General features: G+C 37.7%; 1 protein-coding gene across 2 annotated transcripts in view; it reads left to right on the top strand.

The window, feature by feature from the left end:
* Positions 1-299: 299 nt before the first annotated feature.
* ATP11B (ATPase phospholipid transporting 11B (putative)) overlaps positions 300-21,339 on the top strand; it is a 134,798-nt gene continuing 113,758 nt past the window's right edge. For both annotated transcript variants that reach the window (XM_030931667.1, XM_030931662.1), the window contains exon 1: positions 300-587. In XM_030931667.1, coding sequence (XP_030787527.1) covers positions 561-587 — 27 coding nt within the window. In that variant the 5' untranslated portion in view covers positions 300-560. The remainder of the gene's footprint in view (positions 588-21,339) is intronic.

Here is a 21,339-nt window from a genome sequence, read left to right as displayed (position 1 = left end):
GGCCAGACCCACAGACACGACTTAATCCCACTCTCAGAACGGGGAGGAGGGTGGCGGTGGACAGAAAGAGCGTCCGAGAACCCGGCACCTTTCCACGCTCGCTTCTTCCGGGACCCACAACACAGACCCCCACCCCCAGCTCGAAACCACGGCGGGGCACGCCAGGCCCCCTTCAGTCCGCCCATCCCCTTTCGTCACGTCCGGGGGCGGGCCGGGGTACCGGGGGCGGTCCCGGGTGGAGTCGGGGGGCTGGGCCGGGCGTGGCGGGGGTGGGGTTGCGGGGGTGCTTTGGGTGACAACGGTCAGTAATGAAGGTGGCTGCGGCGCGGCGGCAGGCTCAGCTGCGCCGGGCGGGGGCGGCGCCGGGACCGCGCCTATAGGACTCGGGGCCGACGCCGCGGGATGGGGACGCGGCGCGGGGAGTGAGGCAGTGGCGGCGGCGGCGGTAAGCGGAACTTCGGCCCGAGGGGCTCGCCCGCTCCCGCCTCTGTCTTGTCCGCCTCCACCTGCAGCCCCGCGGCCCCCGCGCCCCGCGGGACCGGGACAGCGACGACGGGGGAATGTGGCGCTGGATCCGGCAGCAGCTGGTAGGTGCTCCCGTCCCTCCACCTCCGTTCGTCCGCCCCTGCGCGGCCTCTCGGCCCGGGGTGGCGGGGAAAGGCCGGCGGCGCCGAGCCGGGAGGCCAGGGCGCGGGCGCCCGGCTAGGCCGCAGCGGGGACGGGCGCGGGGCCCAGAGCCGGAGAAGCCCCGTGCGGCCCCCGCGCTCGTCTCGCCTCCAAGCCCGGGCCCCCGAGGCTGGCGCTTCTCCGTTACTTCCTCCCCCTTGCCGCTCCGGGGCGGCTGTGACCAGAGGAGGGAGTCCCGAGCGGAGTGGCGGTGCCCTCTGAGGAAACAGGGCGAGGGAGCTGAGCGAGAGTAGGTCTTGGGGAGATGAGAAAGGCGTGCGCTTCCTGCCTCGAACGATTTGGGACGTGTTTGGGTGAAGGGGAAGCGAAGAACCTGTCTTCTGCCCCCACACGTCACGGACATCTGGAAGCGTGTCACGATTCAGAGCTGTGTTGATTCCCGAGGAGGAGGCTGTCGTAGGTAGTCTAACCCCCTCAGCGAGAGACGTTTCTCCCCAGGACCTGGAAAGGGGAAAGACTTCCAGCTCCTGGTCTAGCTTCGGAAACGATACGTACTGTCGTTTCCTTCCTACCTCGTCCTCACCCCACCCCGAGTGAAACTTTTCGAATGTGAACCTTACTTTTTTCCCGTTCTCCTCAAGGCAGTTTGAGCGAGACAGGTTTGGAAGGAACAGTTAACTCTCCAGTGTTACTGGAACATCTGGACACCAACAACAAAACATCTTAGAAAAGGGTGATTTGAGGCCTATAAGAAGTGCCACCTTTCCCAGAATTAATTCAAAGAGAAAAATCTTTTCTGCCTCGTGGCAGCTACAGCGCAGAAAGTACAGCACTAAGGCAGCTGTGACAATTAGGACAGAAATTGCCCCTGGCTGAGAAGCCTAACCTTATCTGTGTGATGAGGCCGGTTACTATTTAATTTCTAAATCGCATTAACTTAATGCTTCTACAAGTTAGTGTTTTCATTTGCTAATTCTAAAGGCAATGGTACAATTTAGTGAAACAAACTATTTTTGTGGGACGAAAGCATTGATACCTCTTTTTCCCTTCTGCTCTAGAAAAGCATTTTAACGTTAAGACCAATAAGTGTGGGGTTTCAGAGCCAGCCTTCTGTTACTTCGTTTTGCAGTGGGCATCATTCTCAAAAAAAAAAAAGATTTATAAATAAGAACTGCCTACCACTCCCTCCTACAAATGTTGGCTCTCTATTTTTAGCATTGTAAATTCAGATATCCCAGATATATGCTTTATTAGGAAACCAAGCTAATGATGTCATTATAATACCATCTTGTTATAATACTTTGGATTTGTTGCCGTAAGCGGTAGCACAGTAATTTTACTCAGGAAGTTAATTATTGCAGGTTTGATCTTATGCTTTTGATTTGCCAAAGCTTCGTGTATAGAGGGCTGATTTACCTGCTGGTGTTTTTGTGTGGTAGGAAGATCATTTTAAAGTGGTTCTCTTAAGTTTTTTAAAAATATATTGAGACGTCCTTTCGCACTGTTAGATATTTTTTAGCCAGAACAAAATCCTGGTTGTATAACCACGCTCGTCTTCAAGATAGAAAAGCTGATAATGTTTTTTAAAATGGCTTCAAATGAACACAGCTAAAAGGAAGGGCCGGAAGTTGTGTGTGGTTATTTTACAAGGCAGCCGTCTTCCAGGGATGGTTAACGAGTTGAACAAGTTGCTGTGCATAAAAAATGCTATCTCTGACATTTAGTTGCTCACCTCACTGGCTTTAAGTTATCAGATCCTCTACATATGTAATCATACCTGGGCCAGCGTAGGACTTTGTGTTTCTGGTTAAGTTTGTATGGTCACGTAAAGTAAACATCAAGGACACTTGATACAGAGTAAGGAAAGTATATTTTACTATCCCAGTCATAAACAGCTATTCTAGTTATTGCACCAGGAATTATTCAACCCAGCTGAAAGCTAGTTTAGATTATACTTCCATTGGCTTAATGGATTGAATCACCATGACTTTCAGCAATGGGTTTATTTTAAAATTCAGATAAATAGGACAAATTTGGGAAAATTGACAAGCAAATCCTAAGGACAGGTTGGAGTTATAAGCATATTTAATTCATTATATGAATCTCGATTTTCAACTAATGTTGTCTCAAAAAAAGTTGTCCTTTTATTACAGAAACAACACCTGTGCTCTAGTAATTTCTTTTTAATTAAAAAAAAGTGTGACTCCTTATGATGACAAAGTATTTTCACTACTTGAGAAGATGGAAAAAACCAGAGGGTTGACAGAAGCTTGATCTTTTCTATTGGGAAAGTAGACTGAAAATGAAAAGATTGGAATATGCTTTTCTTTTTTGTTTTTGTTTTTTGGCACACAATGTTAAAGTTATTTTACACTAAGAAAATTCTCTTATGGTGTCTTTGTGGTACAGTTAGTATTATTCAAAGTGCACTCATTTTCAATAGCATATTTGATGTGTTAACTCATTAGAGATGACAATACCTTGATTGTAATTATGGAAATGCCATTAGCTACTCACTGTATTCTAATATTTTGACCTGTACGGTAGCCATTAGCCACAAGTGGCCATTAAAATTAAAATTTGAACCACATGTGACTATTAAAATTAAAATTAGAATTCATATGTCTATTGGCTGCCATTGGCTACCATATTGGACCATTAATATTTTCATTATCACAGAAAATTGTAGTGGACAGCACCAATTTAGGCTTTTAAATGAAAGTCTGTGTCAGTACACATTTGAATGTAATAAAGCACTTGCTGTGTGCTGGTATTAAAATATGCTGAATACTGGGGGTACAAATGTTGGTCAGGGTCACACTTACTCTACATCAGTAGACGTTGGGTACATGTTGCTGAACAAATAATAGATGAGGAAAGAAAGAGTGAATCTGTAGTGTTGTTTCTGTGTTTGGAGACAAAAGTGACAAAATTTAAGATTGACTAGCCCAGAAAAAAGTTAGAAAATAAGTAATTACACAAAAACAATATTACTAGGATAACTGTTTCTTAAATTGTTCCATAAATGTAAACCCTTTAGATTGTATTGGTGATGGTGGTAGGAGGCTGCTAAAATTGTCTTCTGATTAACTGAGAAAAATGAGGAGGTCTTAATCTGAACTCACTCAACACTGTTCTTTCTCACACTCACCAAACTTGCTTATATTGGTACTTAATTCTTCCCTTCTTTCCCACAATCACAAGGAAGATGCAACTCTCTTTTCCAAGATAACAATTCCACTTAAGCTCTTGATCCTTTACTTTCATACTGCTGTCCGTACTCCATCAGTTATCGTTAGTATGTTTCTTTTCTTTCTCTTTCTCTTTTCTCTTGTGAACATGTTCAAGCCTCTCTCTGCTTTTTCCTGTACCTGTAACTGCCAAATTATTTTTAATTTTCTGAAAAACAGATCTATTCTATAAAACTATGCTGGCTGATATATTTGAAATGTGGCTGGTTTGAGTAGAGTTATTCTTACATATAAAATACACATTGGATTTCAAAAACAGTATTAAAAAATGTGAAACCTGGCTGGGCATGGTGGGTCATGCCTGTAATCTCAGCACTTTGGGAGGCCGAGACAGGCGGATCACCTGAAGTCAGGAGTTCAAGACCAGCCCGGCCAACATGATGAAACCCTGTCTCTACTAAAAATCCAAAAATTTGCCTGGCATGGTGGTGGGCACCTGTAATCGCAGGTACTCAGGAGGCTGAAGCAGGAGAATCGCTTGAACCTGGGAGGCAAAGGTTGCAGTAAGCCAAGATCATTCCACTAGACTCCAGCCTGGGTGACAGAGAGTGACTCTGTCTCAAAAAAAAAAGAACTCTCATTTTTTTATTAGTCACATGTTGAAATATTATAATTCTTTGAATATATAGGTAAAGTAAAATAAATTTTTAGAATTTTATGTGTTTCTTTTTACTTTTTTTTAAGTGGTTAGAAATTTTAAAGTTACCTACGTGACTTGCATCTGTGACTCATGTTCTGTTTCTATTAGTGCTGCTATATAACATTAAAAGTGAATTTCTGTATCCTGGTAAGCATAGTGAGATCCCATCTCTAGGAAAGAAAAAAAAATTAGCTGGACATTGTGGTACTGACCTGTAGTCTCAGCTGCTTGGAAGGTTAAGGTGGGAAGATACTTGAGCCAAGGAGTTTGAGGCTGCAGTGAGCCATGATCGTGCCACTGCACTCTAGCCTGGGTGACAGAGTGAAACCCTGTCTGAAAAGAATAGTGAGCTCCTGTTTTTACAGAACGCATTATGGAAGTCTAGATATCTCACTTACTAGACTAGACTAGGATAAGAACCATATCTTACTTGTGTTTATATTCCTTACACTCAAGACAGCAATTGGCCCATTGTAGGTAAACGTTGGTTGAATAAATGAATGAGTGAGTATCAAATCTAATTCAGCATCAATTTGAAAATACCTGCTTTCTTTGCCTCTTTTCCAAGGAATGAATGAAGGAATTGAAAAAGGAAGCACTGGCCTATGGTGGTATTTTTTTTGTGGTTAAGTCTTAACCTGAATAATTAATGTTTAAGAACCTAGATCTGTGAATATGTGCTGCTTTATCTCAATTTTCAGACATATATTCTTAGATACCCACTTTTGCATTTGGTTAGGAAGAGGATAGAGCTTTAGAGGAATCTCAGGTATTCCCAGCAACACTGAAGTAGGGACCTTGCTCCAGATCCTCTAAAGAGCCTTATGATTACCATTATTGTCATTAAATGTTTTCTAGACCCGTGCTATTCAACGTGGTATCCACATATGGCTGTCAAAATGTAGGCACTTGAAATGTGTCTACTCTGAATTGAGATGTGTGTGAATGAAATACACAATGGATCTTGAAGACTTAGTTTGGAAAAAGGATGTAAAATATCTCATTCATTTTCTAATTGATTACATGTTGGAATTATATTGGGTTATATAAATACACATATATTGGGTTAAATATTAAATGTTACTTGTTTATTTTTACCTTTTTTTAAATGTGGAAACTAAGAAAATTAACATATGTGGCTTAGGTCATATTTCTGTTTGACAGCATTGTTTTAGATTATGGTAACAATATATAATGCCTGGCATAGGCAGATTCAAGAAAGTTTTTGATTCTAAGGACTTTCTGATTTTACCCAGGCGTTTTTTCTGTGAGTTTTCTGTTAACTGCTGTAGGGTTCTAGATTTAGCCATGCTGTTTATTCTTCATTTTGTTCCTGCAGTTATCTGAGTGCTGATCATTCTAAGCAAGAGAATATTCATGATTAGCTTAGTTTTTGCTAGAAATGGGCATTTTTTTATTGTTTAATTTTAATTTTTTTATTCTCAAAAGGAAGTGAACATGTATTTTTTTAAAATATCAAAATGAAACTCAAGATTTGAGTTTATAAACATAGTTGAAAGATTTCATTCTCAGGTAGTCTTCATTTTGCTTTTCTTCCTGGAGTTTCTCTGTTATAAAATTTAGTATAAGAAAAACATTCTAGGCCAGGTGTGGTGGCTCAAACCTGTAACTTCAACACTTTGGGAGACACACCCGGAGGATTGTTTTGGGCCAGGAGTTTAAGGCCAGACTGGGCAACATAGTGAGACCCTGTGTCTACAAAAATTAAAAATTAGCTGGGCATGGTGGTGCCTGCCTTTAGTCCCAGCTACTTGGGAGACTGAGGCAGGAGTATCGCTTGAACACAGGAGTTCAAGGGGGCACTGAGCTATTATTGTGCCAGTGCATTCCAGCCTGGATGACAGAGTGAGACTGTGTCTCTAAAAAATAAAAAAAGAAAGAAACAAAAACATTCTTAATTGGATATTTATATGGGAAATACTAGGAGACTTATTTTTAACAAGTTAGAAAATATATATGTAATTTTTTTTTGAAATAAGGCCTCACTTTGTCTCCCAGGCTGGAGTGCAGTGGCGTGATCACAGCTCACTGCAACCCCAAACTCCTGGGCTCAAGTGATCCTCCTCAGCCTCCTGAGTAGCCAGGACTTCAGGCATTTGCCGCCACACCCAGCTAATTAAAAAAAAAAAAAGAATTTGTAGAGATGGGGTCTCACTATGTTGCCCAAGCTGGTCTCAAACTCCTGGCCTCAAGCAGTCCTCCTGTCTCAGCCTCCCAAAGTGCTGAGGTTACAGGTGTGAGCCACTGTGCCCAGACAATGTTTGTATTTAATTCTTTTGCATATGTAGTTATAATGCATTTAGTAAACATTCACCTGTATTGGGAATGACATGCATTGAATTTCTGTTACTTCTCAGCACTTGGGAATGGCTCTGAGGGAACTGTTTGACTCTTGGGTGTGCTTAGGAGAAAACTAGAACACTAAAATTTTTTTGCTGACTGGCTCACTTAAAATTGTACAGTTTTTTATTTTCTTATTTTCTTATCCTATACATGGTATTGGCAAATTCTTTTGAATTTTTTTTTTTTTTTTTTTTTTTTTTTTTTTTTTTTTTTTTTTTTTGAGACAGTCTCGCTTTGCTGCCCAGGCTGGAGTGCAGTGGTGCAATCTTGGCTCACTGCAACCTCCGCCCCCCCGAGATTCAGGCGATTCTCCTGCCTCAGCCTCCTGAGTAGCTGGGATTATAGGCACGTCCCACCACATCCAACTGATGTTTTGTATTTTTAGTAGAGATAGGGTTTTGCCACATTGGCCAGGCCAGTCTCGAACCCCGGACCTCAGGTGATCCACCCACTTTGGCCTCCCAGAGTGCTGGGATTACAGGTGTGAGCCATCCCACCAGGCCTTCCTTTGGAATTTTTAGGATGTAGTCTGTCCTCCTTAACGTTAAGTTATAGCTTATGCAGATAATCATACTTGTTTCTCTTTAAAACTATTAGATTATCCAAAATTTAGATGAAATATCAAATTAAGGATATTAATTAGTTAAGCTGTGTCTGTCTCCACATTTTAATTGGAAGTGGAGTGCCCCTCAGGAAAGGAGGATGAATAGGATGATATGCATAGTTATCAACCATTCATTCATTCCCCTACATTTTGGAAAAGTTAGAAACAGAAACAGAGGTTGTGTATATGTAGCTTATTCTTACTGTGTGAAGCCGGTAGAGCTGGTGCAGGTTATTTTTAATTCTTTCTTTAAGCATTACATTACAGAAAATTTCAATCACATACAAAAGTAGAGAAAATGGTATAATGAGCCCCTTTATGTTATAAAGTTGGGCAAATGGTATAATTTATCCTTTACCCAACTTTTATAATTATCGGCACATGACCAACCTTGTCTTATCTATTCCCCCCACCCACTATCCTCACTCCCTTTAGTTATTTTGAAGCAAATCCTAGACATTATATAATTTTACCCATAAATATTTTTGTATTTATCTCCAAAATTGCTTCTTCCTTTCCTTCCGTTCTCAAATTCTTATTTTTACAAGTGTAGAAATTTTATGTCAGTTACATCGGTGATTATTAATATAAGTTCATGTAAAACTCTCTCCTTAACTTGATTTAATTCAGTTATATTAATAACAAAAGGTATATGCATAATATATATTGCTAATAAATTTGTCAAGACTCTGTCAAATTCTAAGCAGAAGATGTAGTTCTTCAAAAGTCGGCTGCTCTTTTTCTGTGGATACATCTGTGGGGAGAAGAAATCAAAGAAATACATGAATCCAAAAATGCTTTGCTTTAAAACATAATGTTGTGCACCATAAATATACAAAATTTTTGTCCATTTTTTTAAAAATGCATTTTAAAAAGTGTTTTACTTATAACATGAATGCATTTAAGTGTTTGGGGAGCAAATCATATCTCCCTTTTCGTTGTTGCTAAAAATGATATATCCAGAACCGTTTCTCTCTTTTCTCTGCCACCACCCTCGACTAGCTTTCTCTTACCTAAATCATTGCAAAAGCTTGCTAGTTCATCTCATTGTTTCTCCCTTTCTGTCTTTGCAGTCTGTTTTCAATATACCTACCAGAGTGATCTTATTGAACAGGTTAGATCATATGATTCCTCTGCCTAAGATTTTCCAGTTGCTTCCTCTTTTGTTCAGAGTAAAAGCCAAAGTCTCTGCTTGGTTCAGAGTAAAAGCCAAAGTCTCTGCTTGATCTGTATCCCAACCCCTACACTTCTTCCAATTCATTTCTCATCCTCCTTCACTCTTCTCTCACTCTTTGTTCACACTAGCCTTATTGCATCAGAAGTCCCAGGCATACTTCAGTTTTAGAATGTTTGTCCTGACTGTTACTACCTCTACCTGGCAATGTTCTTCCTACAGACATCTGCTGGCTCCTTTGCTCCTTTCAAGTCTTTATTCAAATATTGCCTTATTCACGAGTGAACCTTTTTCCAGCCATTCAGTATAATGTTCTGACCCTCCCCAGTACTTCCCCGTTGCCTTTCCTTGCTTGATTTCTCAGAAGTTAACACTGTTTAACCTACTCCAAAACTTACTTGTCTCGTTTATCTCAGGAAAGAAGGGATTTTGTCTGCTTTGGTTTTGTTCTCCATTTAACAAAAGCTATTTCTCAACTCTGCATCCTCTTTTAGGTGACACCATTTCTTTCTCATGCCATGAATTCACTCATTTTCTGTAAGTGAATTAATTTTCTGTGATAGCATGTTTGTTGCTAAGTTTTGGAGCTACCAAAATGAAGTAATCCCTGCCCCAGCCAATCTTCTGGGGGGGGTTCTTCTTTTCTAATGTGTATTGGGATTGTTGCCAATTTTTTCCTGTTACAAAAAGTGTTACAATGACTATTATTGTTTGTTTGTTAATTTATTTATTTTGAAGTGAAATACTAGAAGTGGAATTGCTGGGTCATGGGTTATGTACATTATGACTGTTACTAAATATTGCCAAAGTATTTTCTAAAACAGAGTTCTCCTTTCCCTACATCTTGCTCAACACTTTGTTCTGTCAGACTTGAAAAAATGTACCAGTCTGATGGGTGTGAAACAGTGTCTCATTTTGTTCTAATTTGCATTTTCTTGATTGCTAGTGAGATGCAGGTATCCTCAGTTTCATTCGTATGAATAGATTGCCAATTTTCCATTGGGTAGTTTGGCCTTTCCTTGTTCTTGTTATAGCCTGGATGCTAATTTTTTGTTATATATGTTGTAAATATCTTCTAGTCTGTCCCTTGTATTTAATTTTGTTTATGGTATCTTTTTTATACAGAAATTTTAAATTTATTTGTAGGTAAATTTATTAGGCATATGATTTCTGCTTTTTATGACATATTTGACAATTCCTTTCTTATACTAGGATCATAAAGCTGTTTCTCTAGCATTATCTTCAAATTGTTTTAAAATTTAGTTTTTCAACATTTAAATCTTTAAAGATACCTGGAATCAATTTTTGTGTAGGGAATTTGTTTTCTCCCATATAGAAAGTTGTGTCAATGCTGTTTATTGAATGAGGCATCCTTCCTCCACAAGTCTGTGTTGTTTGCCTTCTCTGTCATAAATGACACATTTACGACACATACCAGCATTCTCTTTCACATACTCTGTTATATACCAGCATTCTCTTTCATATACCTTGGTCTCATTCTAGATTCTCTATTCCGTTTCATTCATTTGTTGGTACACAAATAATGCTCTGTCTTAATTATAGTATTTTAATGATAAGTCTTGGTATTTGGCAGGCAGACCCCCCCCATCTTCTTTTTTTTTTTTTTTTCTTCTTAGAATTATATTGACTTTTATTCTTCCATATGCCACTTACAGTGTTTGTCTAACTCCATGGAAAATCATTCTAGATTTTGATTAGCTTTGCATTGAAGTTAAGTTTCTTCATATTTTTCCCTTTGATGATGATAAGCTGTGGATTGTATTTTCATTTTTATTTATTTTTCTAGTTATGCCTATAGTCATTGAGCATCTCTATACATCTACAAATAACATAAGAATTTAGATTTTTTAACTCCAGTGTTCTTTCTCATCTTCCGCATTACAATTGCATAGTAGTTTAGTTCTATTTTTTTCTCTTTTACCAGCTTTATTGAGCTACAACTCACATACCATACAGTTTACCCATTTAAAGTATATGATTCAATTTTTTTATAGTGTATTCATAGGTTAGTGTAACCATCACCACACTCTAATTTTAGAACATTTTTTCTTCCCAAAAAAAACTCCATACTCATTAACTCTCATTCCCCATGTTCCCAAACTCCAAGCCCCCAGCCTAAATCAACCACTTTCTGTTTCTAGATTTGCCTACTCTAAACATTTTATATAAATATCATCATAACAATATGTGGTATTTTGTAACAGTGTTCTTTCACCTAGCATAATGTTTTCAAGATTCTTCTATGTTGTAGCATGTATCACTACTTCATTTCTTTTTATTGCCAAATAATACTCAATTTTATGGATATACTGCATTTTTTTATTCATCCATCAATTCATGGACGTTTGGGTTGTTTCTGCCTTTTGGGTATTATCACCATTCATCTGTAAGTTGTTATGTAGATGTGTATTTTCATCTGGGCTTATACCTAAAGAGTAGACTTTTATTAGGTCGTATAGTAACTCTGTTTTTAACTTTGTGAGGAATTGCCAAAGTGCTTTTCAAACTATCTGGACCATTTTACATTCCCACTAGCAATGTATGAGGGTTCCAATGTCTTCATATCCTTGCCAACACTTACTTTTGTCTGTCTTTTTGATTATAGTCATCCTAGTGGTTATGAATAGTATCTTACTGTGATTTTGGTTTGTGCTTCCCTAATGACTAATGCTGTCCAGTTTTTTTTATATATACCTGTTGGCCATTTGTGTAGTATTTTTGGAGAAATGCCTATTCAGATATTTTGCTTTTTTTTTCTCTTTTTTTCTTTTGAGACGGAGTTTCACTCTTGTTGCCCAGGCTGGAATGCAATGGTGCGATCTCGGCTCATGGCAACCTCCGCCTCCCAGATGCAAGTGATTCTCCTGCCTCAGCCTCCCGAGTAGCTGGGATTACAGGTGCGTGCCACCAGCCCAGCCAATTTTTTTTTTGTTTGTTTGTATTTTTAGTAGGGATGGGGTTTCTCCATGTTGGTCACACTGGCCTTGAACTCCTAACCTCAGGTGATACGCCTGCCTCGGCCTCCTAAAGTGATGGGATTATAGGTGTGAGCCACTGCGCCTGGCCGCTTATTTTTAATTGGGTTATTTCTTGTGTTTTTTTAAAAATTCTTGAGTTGTAAGACTTCTTTATCTATTCCAGATATAAGACCTTTATGAGATATGTGATTTGCAAATATTTTCTCCCATAATGTGGGTTGTAGTCCTTCTTTTTAAACTCAACGTTTTTTAACATTAATTTTTAATTAATATGGTAATTTTGATTTAGCACAAGGATTTAGTGATATCTTTTACTCATTATTGTTTCTGGCATACCACCTATTTCTTCTGGATTTAATTTTATTCTTGCTGAAATAACTTCTTCAGTTGTTTTTAAGCAAGGGTTCATGAGTGGTAGTGTTTTTATTTCATAGTCACTATGGAATGCGAATTTAGCTAGATACAGAATTCTAGATTAATAGTTACTTTAGCTCTATATATTGGAGATACTGCTTACTTTCTGACATTTATAATTGCTGGTATGAAATATGCTTTTAATCTAATTGTCATTGCTTTGTTGGTAATATCTTTCACATTATTTTTAAGATTATCTCTTTGTCCTTGATATTTTGTAATTTTACTATGATATATCCATCATGTTTTTTCATATTATTTTTCCTGCTCTGCATTTGTGTGTGCTTTCAATCTGAAGACTATACAGTTCAGAAAAATTTTTAGCCATTTTTTCTTTAAAATATTATTTCTCAGCCTTTAGTTTTCTCATTCTGGAACTCTTGCTTGACATATGTTGAAGCCTCTTAATTTGTCCTCTATGGCTCTTTTCTTATTCTCGTCTCATTTTCTATCTGCTGTTTTCAGCGGAAATTTTGTATTTCTAGCTTCAAGTCCACCAGTTCTCTTGTTTTTACTGAAGAGTTTATCCTCGCTTCTGAATTTTTACTTAAATGACAATTTCTCATTTTCAGCATCTATTATTGGACCTTGTTCATTTCTGTCTGCTTTTTCTGCATATGTGCCTGACTTGTTTCATAATTTTTCATTAAAAATATTCCATTATTCCTTTGGAGATCTTAAACATACTTATTTTAAAGGTACCCAGCTTTTTCCAGCCTTCTTTCAAAGGTGGAAGCAAGCCTGGACCCAAGCACAATACTGTTAATTGAACCTGACTCTAGAACCCTGGTGCAAAGGGGGATACTGCTGATTCTTACCCGGCTATTCTTATCCTATAGGAGTTGAACTTCAGACTGCTTATTTCCACACTGAGAGTCCCAGAGGCTCAACCCCTGATGACAGAAATGATTATCTTATGTTAAGCTTGGCTAAGTATTAATTAAAAAGAAAAATAAAAAGACTATCTGTCTTTGCTTTTGTGAAGTAAAGGGAGCAGTTCAAAATGTAGACCTTCCCAAAGCCAATAGCCAATTAATGTCACAGCCAGGACTCGAACCTGGAGAGTTTTTCCAGGGAGTTTAGTAGTTTGGAATAGAATTAGCTGTAGTGGGAATAATGAAATAGCAGTAGCTTCCACCATTACCTCTTAAATCTGCCTGAAAGTGAGATAAGACTACAGAATGCATTAGGGGAAGGAATATCTAGCAGTGGTATTCTGGAGATGGTGGTGACAAGTTTGTAGAGGAAAAAGAAAAAGAGTAATCAAGAGTTTCTGTAGTCCAGACATGGCCATTCTCAATGTGAAATATATTTTAGTAGTTAGGCCTGGCTTATATCTTAATGTATGTCTCCTCTTACAAATGTTGTATAGTGTAAGTGGCAATGTGTACATTGATTTTAAACAGCGTGGCAAATTATTTTTTAGAGTTTTTGAAAGTTTTTAATTCCTTGGGAGCTCAAAAATTATTTTGATGTTTGAGAAATTTGTGACCTTGAAATAGAAATTAGAAATGCAGCAAAAAGATAAGGTGGTTGCCCATTTTTAATAATAGCTTTTATCATATCCATAAGGAAATTATGCCATACTTTTAAATCTATTAAGATTATATTTTATAATATTCTGTAGGAAAATAAGTGAGTCATGTATAATTTAATACTATCTTAGTCAAAATTGTACTCATTCTACATGGTATTTTACTTTTTGTGCTTATTAAAAGGGCTTTTTAAAAAAATGAATTCTATTCAGGGGAGGGGCGTGGTTTTCTCATTTTGGTATTTCCATAGTTCCAAGCGTATTACCTTGCTCATGGTATTTATAAATTGAATTATAAGATGAAATACTAAGTGGCGTGATACTTCAGAATGATCAAACATTTTAACTTAAATTTGGTACAGAGCCTAGCAGAGTAGCAAACACATTTTTCTTTTTAAGTGTTACACATTGGTATTGTAAGATTTTGCTTGGAAGAGTCTTCTGAAATGAGTGTAATTGGCAGGTAAAGCTTGAGCACAATATAGTAAGTTCAAGTCTTAATCATGTTACTTCGAAAATGGTTTCTTCACTTTTTCACCTCCTGAACTATAAGAGGAATGTAGATATTCTTGCTTATCCTAGCTCTACACTATGCTCTTCAATGTACAATAAGTTCAGAAACAGTGAGAATGAGCCTGATTGTTTACTGTGGAGAGACTGTAAAGTAGTTCTCTACTCTTGTGTTTTCCTGTTCAACTTCCAAAGTGTTGTAAAGGAATTGGTTTCTAACTTGGATATGTAGGAGACCCTCATACTTTGTGGATCCAAATCTTTATGCGAAGTTAAAAGGAATTGATGCAGTGCTAACCTGCCAATGTTGATCAACTTTTTTTTTCCAGCATATATTTGTAGTATTTTTTTTAAAAGAGGGAAAAGCTGAAGTATCTTAGGAATTTAATATGAGAAAGGGAAAGTCAAAATTTCTAAAGAATGCTTTTAACAGTTTTTTTTAGTTGTTAGTCTCCCAGGCCATGGGTTCCGTAATGATGATGTTTCATGTAGATTGAGATAAAGCTCTCAGTGGTCTATGGCAAAAAGAGAAAAATGAGGTCAGTGTAATCTGTGTGTTTGCATAAATTTATAGATGTGCTTGTTTTTGAGTAATTTTTTAACATTTTAAATATAAACTTTATTTTAAAATGGTTTTTGGTTAACAAAAAAGTTGCAAATATAGTAGAGAGGATTCCTGTGCCCTCTTCTCCCACCAGTTTCTCTTATTGTTAACATCTTATATTACTATGCTGTGTTTGTTACACCAGTATTGATGTGTTATTATTTTACGCCATACTTTATTGGAATTTTATTAGTTTTTTCCTAATTTCCCTTTTCTGGTTTAGTTTCTCAGACTTTTTAAAGTCTTAGATTGTTTCCTTTGCTTTCTTTTTTCTTAATATTCTTGGTTGGAAAAATAAAAAGTTGGGACCCCATGCCAGTTTCCTAATTTAAAAAGTTTTACCAATCTGTAAAATCCAGAACTGTTCCCTCCTATAGGAGATTAAAAAAATAGAAATCCAAAACTCTGAGAACCAATGACTTTGGTTGTTAGAAGTCAGTGTGATAACCATTAACAATTAAAGACTCTAAGTTTCCTAATTACTTTTTATTTATATTCTATTTTATCTATTTTAATTATTTTATTTTATTTTATTTTATTGAGATGGAGTTTTGCTCTGTCGCCCAGGCGGGAGTGCAATGGTGCCATCTCTGCTTACTGCAACCTCTGCCTCCTGGGTTCAAGCGATTCTCCTGCCTCAGCCTCCCAAGTAACTGGGACTACAGGCACGCCACCACGCCTGGCTAATTTTTGTATTTTTAGTAGAGACAGGGTTATGCCATGTTGGCCAGGCCGTTCTTGAACTCCTGGCCTCAAGTGATCTGCCTGCCTTGGCTTCCCAAAGTGCTGGAATTATAGGCATGAGCCACCACGCCCTGCCCGCTCTGTACACTAACAGGCAATTCTGTACACATCCTTTACTTGAACTGTCACCATTTTGCTTGCTGGGTTCCAATATCAAGTCCAGCCCTCTTTTCTAAGCTCTAAACAAGTATATCCAGTTGCTTGCCAGATTGTTAGATATCCATGCTAGTTGTCTCACATTTGAAACAGAAAACAATTCTGATTTGATCTTAAGTATTTGAGATGAAATAGCTTAAGGCATAAATCACTAAGATTTCATTGATTCCATATGGGCAGGGACTAAGTCATGTGTTTCTTTCATCATCGTTAGTCCTTAGCACGCTACAAAGCACATAGTAAGTATTCAGTAAATATTCTTTGATTGGTTTCTAAAGTACATTTTTAAAAAATTGAATACAGGAAGATATTAGAAGGCAAGAATTGCAGATCAGTGGTAGAATTTTCATAGTTATTATACAGGGTAAATGAGCTGCTTTTGGAAATAACTGAAAATAAGCTAAAATTCTTTTGTTTTCCAAAAATACATTTTCAGCGGGTCACGGTGGCTCATGCACTTTGGGAAGCCGAGGCAGGTGGATCACTTGAGATCAGGAGTTCAAGACCAGCCTGGCCAACGTGGTGAAACCCCGTCTCTATTAAAAATACAGGAGATAGCTGGGCATCGTGGTGGGTGCCTGTAATCCCAGCTACTCAGGAGGCTGAGACAGGAGAATTGCTTGAACCCAGGAGACGGAGGTTGCAGTGAGCCAAGATGGCGCCACTACACTCCAGCCTGAGCGATGGAACAAGACTCCACCTCAAAATAAATAAATAAATAAATACATTTTTCAGAATTATGTTAGTGTGATCCAGTGATGCTAAATAATCATTTCTCTACTTAAAGTTTAATTTTCATAGCATTAGTTTAGGATTTACTGAGTCTTTTTTTAGTTTTTTCCCTGTGTAGGTATGCTTTACTTTCTTTTGAAGCATATTTCCCAGGTTCTTGGTAACACATTTCTGACGTATAAAATTAGACAATTGTGTATCTTCCTCCCACCCTACTTTTTTCTACCTTTGTTTCTATTCTTATCTAAATAAATAGGATTCACGTAGCATCTTTATTCTTTGACCTCAGTATGTTTTTTGTGCTGTTACTGTTGAGAATATTTTTACCTATATTTTTAAATCTGCAGTTGGAAATATTTGTTGTACAGTAGTTTCCTGGTGTGAATACTGTCTGTACTGCTCATGTGAGATAAGCAGCACCTTCTAACTTAAGAGATAGTGAATACTTGTGGTATAACTTACATTTTAGCATCCAAGTACATAGTTGATTCTCAACACTGTCAGACATATTTCCCTTGTTCCTATCAAATATTTTATAAATATTTCTTCCTTTTTTAATCCTGAAATAAAATTTAAATAACTTGCTTATACAAGTAATTTTTTTTTAAATCCACATCACCACCCTAATTGTCATATGGAAAAATAAATGAATACATTTATATTAAATAAAATCTATTTCAGTATGTAAACAATCGTGACTACACTAGACATAATGAATATTCAGATGCTGAAGTCATTGTGAATGCTGTGGCTCTAAAATATACTGCTAAAAATATATTGTTATGGTGACTCATAACATTTTCGCTGGTGATGTGATTTTCTGAAACAGTAAACACCACTTCATAAAAGTTCTGACAAAAAGTATAATCTTTCTTCAATTTACCTGGTAATTGCATTCCTGGGAAATTCATAAATCCATATAAAATTATTTTGTTTATGTTTAAATAGAAGGTTTGGATTGTTTCAAAGGGATTTTTGCAAACATGGCATCTGGAAATTGTGATGCTCATAGGACAGTTCTTCATTGGCAAGACTGTGCAATCTACTGCAGAATGTCTAATACTTTTGCCTCATCCACCCAGTAACTAAATGCCACTAGCACCCCCCAATCATTGTGAAAATCAATACCAACTTTATTTCTCAAAAGTTCCCTAGAAGTCTACCTTCCTTCCTTTGGCTCATCCCCCAAAAAGGAGTTTTGACTTTGAGGCATACACCTTTTAACTATAATAGAACTAGTACATACAGTTTGCTATATGAGAATAGGGAAACATACTTAAGCAACCAATCAGAAAATGATAGGTGGATCGACTGTAGAACACTAAGTGTATATGATTATTTGGGAACATTACTTCAGTGATATTATTTTGGTTTGTCCAATTTAAATTCTTTATATTGTAAGTATCTGATAACAGGAACAGCATATACTTTCATTATATGTAAGAGCATTATGTATTTTGAGAAACATTAAAAATGTTTATAATTATGAGAAGATGAAAAGTAGGACAACTAGATTGTAGTGAGACTGGTACGAGGTAGTTGGTTTTTGTTGTTGCTGCTGCTGTTATTTATTTAGTAATGGTTTCTTGGTCTAGGCATTACTGAAAACAGGTTTCCAGCATGTAAAATTAATAGCAAAATTGCATATCTTCCATCCACCTTTTTTCTACTTTTTTAAACTTTTTTTTGTGTTAATTCTTGTCTAAATAACCAAATAGGATTCACTCAGGACATCTTTTTTTTTACTTCAGTGTATTTTTTAATGTTGTTTAGAATTTTGTGTACGTTTGTGACTGGTATGTTTTTTAAATCGTAAACTTTGAAGATATTGTGAAAAAGATACGTTTATTCATTGACTGCGTCTCCAGCCTCTTTGCAGAGTTGTAGCCAGCTATTGCTGATATACAAAGGAGGATTTAGAAAGCATTTTCATGGCCATTTTTGTTTGTGATTGTTGGGGGAGAAGGAGGAAGCTCAGAAGTGTTTTAGATATGAGTGAAAATGTATTTTTACCCATTTATCTCCAATCTGGGTACTGCAGCTATAAAATTTACTAGTTTCACTCCTTATCCAGACAATGGTTACCTGGATAGGCAAATTAAATAACTCAAATTTAGTGTTCTTGGTTATAGAAACCTTAGATTCTCCCTTACTGAAACCTGTGATCTTTACATTTGATCTAAACTAAAACAACCTTACACATTTATTTTTATCATAAATAACCCCCTGTGTTTCCATGCATGGAAACTACCAGTCCAGCATATAAGGGATATTTACTATCATGGTTGAATTATGGCCAAATAGGACTTGCCTGATGCAGAAAATCCATAGTGAAGTCCCAGATGGATGAAGTTGATTTTTAAAAATTATGTGAAATATACGTAATATAAAATTTACCATTTTAACCATTTTTAAGTGTACAGTTCTGTGGCATTCAGTGTATTCACATTGTTGTATAATCATTACCACCATCCATCTCTTGAACTTTTTTATCTTCCCAACCTGAAACTCTGTACTCATAAACTTGCTATTCTCTTCCTTACTCAACCCATGATAACCACTTTCTGCTTCTGTCTTATGAATTTAACTACTCTTATTCCTTATATAAGAGGAATCATACAATATTTGTCATTTTGTGACTGGCTTATTTCACTTAGCATAATGTCCTTAAGGTTGATCCATATTGCAGCATGTGCCAACATTTTCTTCCTTTTGAATGCCGTATCATATTTCATTGCCTGTATAATACCGCATTTTGTTTATTCGTTCATCAGTAGATGAACGCTTGGGTTGCTTCCACCTTTTGACTTTTGTGAATAATGCTGCTACGGACACGGGTGTAGAAATATTCTTCAAGCTCCTTCTTTCACTTCTCTGAAGTATATACCCAGAAGTAGAATTGCTGGATCTTATGTAAATTCTGTTTTTAATTTTTTGAAAAATTGCCATACCATTTTCCACGGTAGCTTCACCATTTTACATTCCCCCCAGCAATGCACAGGGGTCCCAGTTTCTCCATATTTTTGCCAATAGTTTTTTTCTGTTTTGTGGGGTTTTTTGATTTTTTTGTTTTGATTTGTCTTTGTAATAACTATCTTAATGGATGTGAAGTGTTATATCCTTGTGGTTTTGATTTATATTCCCCTAATGGAAGTTGATTTCTTTGACATTCAGGAATGGATCCCCACCAACTGTAAAACTGTAATAAATAGCTTTGAGAAGAATAAGACATTTCTAGGAACACCAGAATAAACAGTTTCCTGCTGGCCCTTCTTATACTAGTAATGGTATATTTCACTCTACAGTATCACTTTTACGTTTTTTCCATTTCCAAATTAAATAACATAAAAGTTAAATTCAGTTTGGTAGACATTTGTTTATTATTTTTATTTTTTATTTTTTGAAGCAGGGTCTTACTCTGCTGCCCAGGCTGGAGTGCAGTGGCATGATTATGGCTCATTGCAACCTTGACCTCCTGGGCCCAAGTGACCCTCCTGCCTCAGTCTCTTGAGTAGCTGGGACAATAGACACATGCTACCACGCCCGGCTAATTTTTCTATTTATTTGTAAAGACAGAGTATTCCCATGTTGCCCAGGCTGTTCTTGAACTCCTGGCTTAAGTGATCCACCTGCCTTGGCCTCCCAAATTGTGGGATTACATGTGTGAGCCACCATGCCTGGCTGACATTTTAGTGATATTTTATATTTATGTATTTATTCATTTATTTATTTTGAGATGAATTTTGTTCTTGTCACCCAGGCTGGAGTGCAGTGGTGCAATCTTGGCTCACTTGCTGCCTCCGCCTCCCAGGTTTAAGCGATTCTCCTGCCTCAGCCTTGCAAGTAGCTGGGATTACAGGCATGCACCACCACACCTGGCTAATTTTTTGTGTTTTTAGTAAAGATGGGGTTTTACCATGTTGGACAGGCTGGTCTCGAACTCCTGACCTCAGGTGATTTTTCCACCTCAGCCTCCCAAAGTGCTGAGATTACAGGCGTGAGCCACCGTGCCCGGCCTTTAGTGATATTTTAAAGCCAAACTTAGAATGTGAAAACTAGAGAATTTAATCCATTGAGTAAATATTCTTTAAAGAATTAATTTGCGTCAGACATCTGACACAATCTGAGCACAGTGGCTCACACCCGTAATCCCAGCACTTTGGGAGGTTGAGGAAGGAGGATTGCTTGATCCCAGGAGGTTGGGACCAGTCGGGGCAACACAGTGAGACCCATATTTACAAAAAATTTAAAAAGTTAGCTGGGCATGGTGATGTGTATCTGTAGTCCCAGCTACTCGGAAAGCTGAAATGAGAGGATCGCTTGAGCCTGGGAAGTCGAGGCTGCAGTGAGCCGTGAATACACCACTGGCACTACAGCCTGGGTGACAGAGCAAGGCTTGATCTCAAAAGAATCTTACCATCTGGAGGGGGAAATAGTTAGAGAGCTAAGTAATTACAATTGAGTGTAATGAAATCTATACTGGGACTGTATAAAAGATTTGGTGAGAGTGGTACATAACACATGCCTTCTTTTGTCTCTGGGGAGTGAGGGACATCAGCCAGAGCTCCATTGAGAAGGAAACTCTTAAGCTGAAAAATGAAGGATGAGTAGGCTTTTGCTGGAGCCAACATTGGAATAGGAAATCAAGTTTGGGAAGTAATGTTATAACAAAGAGATGAGCAACCTTTAGTAAAACTTTGGCAAATGATTTGAGAGTTTTTGAGTTATCTTTCGTTAAGATTACACTAGATTTTATATCCTATAACTTGAAAAATCCAGTCCCAACTCACCCCTGCACTAAGCTGGAGCTCTTGAAAGACCAGACTGGTCTGATAGATGGCAAACTAACTTAAATCCTGAAGTGAAAGTTATGTAATACAAAGCAAAAAGCTAAGATAAATTACAACTGTTTACATTGTGGGTGTTTTAAGCTTTTCTCTGTCATCTTACTCTGGTCTGTTAACTGTGTCACATTATCTTGCCCTA

This window comes from Rhinopithecus roxellana, chromosome 1 (assembly GCF_007565055.1).
Source record: "Rhinopithecus roxellana isolate Shanxi Qingling chromosome 1, ASM756505v1, whole genome shotgun sequence".
NCBI classification, from domain to species: domain Eukaryota; kingdom Metazoa; phylum Chordata; class Mammalia; order Primates; family Cercopithecidae; genus Rhinopithecus; species Rhinopithecus roxellana.
Note: the sequence above shows the minus strand (reverse complement) of the source record. Positions and strands in the feature narration are given on the sequence as shown.